This window comes from Carassius carassius, unplaced genomic scaffold (assembly GCF_963082965.1).
Source record: "Carassius carassius unplaced genomic scaffold, fCarCar2.1 SCAFFOLD_159, whole genome shotgun sequence".
Lineage (NCBI taxonomy): Eukaryota > Metazoa > Chordata > Actinopteri > Cypriniformes > Cyprinidae > Carassius > Carassius carassius.
Window position 1 is genome coordinate 32,501 of NW_026775087.1, and position 5,000 is coordinate 37,500.

The following is a 5,000-nucleotide window of genomic DNA, read 5'->3' on the forward strand; positions in this document are numbered from 1 at the left end:
GTCTCTATAGTGTGATATCTAGGTGAAAAAGTCTCTATGTGCTGAGAATTAACTGACCTCTGTGACGGGAGGCAGCTAGCAGACGGTCGGTTTAGCCAGTCTGTCTGCTTCCTGACCTGGGCCCCAGTTAGTCAAGTATAAACACTAAGACTATTTGCCATATTTCTAGAGAGAAGAGTGGCGCCACCCCAGGAGGGATGAAGACCATCTCTTTTAAACAGGTCAGGTCTGCCCCAAAAGCTCGTCCAATTGTCTATGAAACCTATGTTATTCTGTGGGCACCACTTAGACATCCAGCCATTGAGTGATGACAATCTGCTATGCATCTCATCACCACGGTAAGCAGGGAGGGGACCAGAGCATATTACAGTGTCTGACATCGTGCTTGCAAGTTCACACACCTCTTTAATGTTATTTTTAGTGATCTCCGACTGGCGAAGTCGAACATCATTGGTGCATCATCAGTGTTTTCAGTTATTACATGTTGATAATTTACACCTGTTTTTTTCATAACTTAGCAGTATTAAATTGCTAATCATTCAGTTTATATCACCTGTGCATTCCTTTAACTTTGCAAATTGGTATGCAAAGAAATTTAGAGCAGCGTATCATACAACATCATACAATAGCTAACACCGTGTTTTCTGATGATATCTCCCAAGGGCAACATGTAAAGCGTGAAAAGCAATGGTCCTAGTACTGAGCCTTGAGGTACTCCATACTGCACTTGTGAATGATATGACACCTGATACCTTTGTTTTTAAATATACAATATAACAATAGAAATTTGAATGAATTGCATATGTTGGTGTGTATTTCCAGTCAGGTTTTGTTTAGCACATTTTGAGAATCACTGGTCCAGGCTTTGATACTATCAAGAGTTCCAAGAAAAGAAAAGCTTTCTTCATAAGGCATAGACTTTCCCTCAAACACAGAAAGACAGATACAAATGCTACAATCTTGATCAGGCACTTTAATGAAAGTGTTAACAGATCAAATCAGAGTCACAGATGTCATTCACACATTTCTAATGTTTAGTGTAACTGGCTATATTTTCATGGAAAATTACTTATATATTTCTACGACAAGACATATCAGTGCAAAAACCCAAAGTTAGGCAAAGGAAGTTAGCTATGACAATCAGAAATGGCAACTGAAACGACATTTTCCAGCAGCAGCAGTGTTTGTGAATCATAGATGGTCACGTTTAACTCTCCCAGTCTCCAGACGGCGTGTCTGACGGCCCTTCATCATCAGAGTCGTTAGACACCTTCTTCATCCTCATCATGGCAGCTTTGATGCTGCGCTCGAGCTCTGAGTCTGTGCTGTGCAAGGGGCCACTGGAGGGCGGGACTTTCTTCAGGGCCACGCCCTGACGGATGGCTGACAGCAGGCTGTTCCTGACATCACCGCTCTCTGCGCTGACCGTGACCTTCCGCAGCTGTTTCTGTCCACGCTGCAGCGACGCCAACAGCTCGTCCATCGATCCTGCATCACAAACATGTCATTCACTCAAATGGGTGAAACTATCACAGAATCGTCCAGCTCAGATTTCAGCTCGAAATCAATTAGAAAACATCACTGAAATGCCACACTCGGATGTAACCTGACTACTGTCTCTCAAACTGAACAAACAGAGGTTTACACTGCTCTTAATATTTGTCCTGCTATGAATCCTCTCTATTTAATGACTGGCTCAGCTTTGAGGATTTAACTTTAAGAAGATTTTACAAAAACTTGAATTCTTAAGTACAAGAAACTATATTAGAATAAGTATTTTTGAGAATACATAAACCATTCATAACTGTTTCCTTAAGATGAAACACGAAGAAAACAGCATTCGAGAACTTTATTTGAGATTTTGCAATTCCTTGCCCCTGGAATTGCAGTTCTAGGAATAATAAAATAATTTAATCAACTCATAAACATTATTTCTGTCAGGACCACTGTCAAAGATGACTGATTATTAGCATACAGTTTGGATTGGCGGTGTGCTTCTGTTCTGGACAAGAGCCTAGCATAAGAGCAGCGGTAACCCCAGGGTAAACCCAACAGAACCAACATAAATGTATAGCGGATATCAGTTATGTTCAATAATTTCAGTATAATTACTGTATAAAGTATTGTTACTTTTTTCCACACACAGAATCTGGTTTAGACCAGACCAGGGGTAGGTTCTAGTTCGGTTCTAGAGAGCTGCAGTCCTGCAGAGTTCAGCTTCAACCCTAATCAAACCCACCTGGACAAGCTCATCACTGTCTTCAGGATCACTAAACTATAGGCAGCTGAGGGGATTTTCAGGACTGTGGCCCTCTAGGACCAAACCTACCGAATCTACCCCTGCACCAGACCTGATCATGCTCCCTTACCGGATATAACATCCCATTTCTGAAGCATGAAACATAAACCACACGAGTCAACGTGATAAATATAATGATGCGATAGAATGAACATAAACACACACCGCTATGTCTGTCTTTCATGTCAATTACATTCATATTATTATAACTTCAGATACCTGGTAATGAACACCTGATTATCATTTATAATTAAAATTGGGCTGAAATGTTGTAAGAAAATGTAACAGAACGATGTGTTTAAAGAGAATAAAAAATGATATAACAATTTAATTGGTCCTGCCTGTTGTTTACTACAGTTTTTCTCGATTGCTAACAAACTATAATTGATTTATTTGGCCAAATTTCCAACCCTTCAAAACTTTCACACATTTCACCTGTTTGAAGGCACGCTCCAATTTGCTCAGTGTTTTCTGCAAAATTCTACACAAAAACGATATTTTTCACAGGTTTAACCATGTTCTCACAAACACAACACAAATAAAAACACAATATCATTAACTCAAGCATCCAAGAATGAACTCAAACAGCGCACATTTTTCCATGTGTGAACATTAAGCAGCAAAACTGATGACACACAGCTCAGAATCTCAGGATGATATACACAGGAGCACAAGTGATTATGAGCTTTGGAAAATGAATCCTGGTAGTGAGAGACAAAGAGGAATTGGAGGGAGAATAAAAACGAAGGGGATGAGGTCAAATTAAATTTGTTCCTGATGAAATACAAAGCACTATAGTTGAGCATGTTCTTCTGCATTCACTGACCACGAGGGAACACACATACAATATCATTACAGTACTTCAGATGAGACAACTTCCATTATTCCATGTACAGTAAATACATGTTGCACAGTACACCCTCAAACTCATTACAGCTGAATTACAAGCTGTCCTTACATGTACTGTATTTGTCTAGGAGAGGCTAGACACACTGCTATAACAAATAAGGAGAATACCAATACTGTCATTCAAATTGGCATAGAATGCTGAATGAATGGATGAATTTAATTATGTATTTATTTATTCATTCATTCATCATTCATCCATTTCTGTAAAGTAACTGGCAGTATATTCCAATCTGTGTTTACGGTAACAATCTGTGACTAGCGAAAGGATTCCTGTTTCCCAAAAGCAGGTTAGTAGCAGTGTCTGAACTGATCTCACTAGTGTTCTCTGAAGTAGTTTGTGTATTTGACAGGTTTGTGTGTCATCTGAGGCCAAAAGAAAACATGTTTTTGACTAAACTATTTGATTTTGACCTGGAACTTTGAAGTTTGCAGAAGTTGGTGTGTAGTTTTCTGTAGTTTTATAGTTGTGAAAAATATTTTAATTGTTTCAAGAATAGTGTTTAGCAATCAAGGAAACCTCTATTCCAGTGATGATGTTCTACTGTATTGTCTGTTGACGCTGTACATAATGATGTCACTGGATTAGAGTGATCTGTCCCGGGGATCTCACCAGAGACTGAACACATGCACACGATCTACTGATGCACCAGCTCAGGACCTGACTGAGACACAGCCTAACTGGGCGTTCACACCAGATGAACAGCTACGTCCTAATCACGTCACTACTAGAGCAAGCTCCTAAATGGTTAATGCGGCTCAAATTTTCGCCAAAGTTCAGATTTTTTAACTCACGCGTTACGCGTATCAGAACGCCCGAAACCCTAAATTGACGCCACGTCATTCGCACCGCAGGATGTCAGTTCACATCTTTGCATCGACTTATCGTGTAAATCACTTGCACTTAACACTTCATTCACGTCTGGTGTGAACGCATCATTAGGGTTTCTGAGACTCACCTGAGTTTTGCTCTAGAGTGTTTCGGACGGGCAGCTTCACACTGATGGGTGGAGCAGGAGGAGCAGGAGGAGGAGGAGGAGGAGGAGGAAGAAGAGGAGGAGGGTTAAGAGGAGCAGGAGGCGTCTGGTCTGGCTGTGCTGATGCTGATCCAGGCGGCAGCAGAATCTGCACCGGTATGTCTCGCTGTTTTTGACTCCGCCTCTTTCTGTGGGGGGTGGAGCTCTGCGGCCCAAGGCTGATGATTGACAGGGGCTGGGAGGAGTCATCTCTGCTGGAGTCATGTGACACCGGCTTCACAGCCGTCTGTAAAGCGTACTGACCCTGATGCCTCTAAACTCAGAGAAACAGGAAACAAACAGAGCCTTGTGAAGTGAAGTCATGATGAAAACAACACACACACACACACACACACACACACACACGCTACACACACACAAACACACACTCTTACTCACATGCACTCACACACAAACTCAGTCATACAACCACACACACTCACTCTTACACTCACTCACACACTTACACAAACACAATCACAGACACACTTACGCACTCACACACACACACACACACACACACACACACAAACACATATGCACTCACACAAACATGGACACACTCTAACTCACACAGGCACACACACACACACACACATATGCACTCACACAAACACATGCACACACTCTTACTCACACACACACACACACACACATATGCACTCACACAAACACATGCACACACTTACTCACACAGGCACACACACAAACACACACACATTCACACACACGCACTAACACACACACGCACACACATGAACAAACACACACACGCACAA

The 5,000-nt window shown here is 41.6% G+C and overlaps 1 protein-coding gene across 1 annotated transcript in view; it reads right to left on the reverse strand.

Annotated features, from left to right (window-relative positions):
- Window positions 1-953: 953 nt before the first annotated feature.
- The window catches only part of LOC132136682 (WASP homolog-associated protein with actin, membranes and microtubules-like), a 5,956-nt gene continuing 1,909 nt past the window's right edge, over window positions 954-5,000 (reverse strand). Inside the window, exons 4-5 of the mRNA XM_059547262.1 lie at window positions 4,165-4,495; window positions 954-1,488 (exon numbers count right to left, since the gene is read on the reverse strand). Coding sequence (XP_059403245.1) covers window positions 1,208-1,488; window positions 4,165-4,495 — 612 coding nt within the window. The 3' untranslated portion in view covers window positions 954-1,207. The remainder of the gene's footprint in view (window positions 1,489-4,164; window positions 4,496-5,000) is intronic.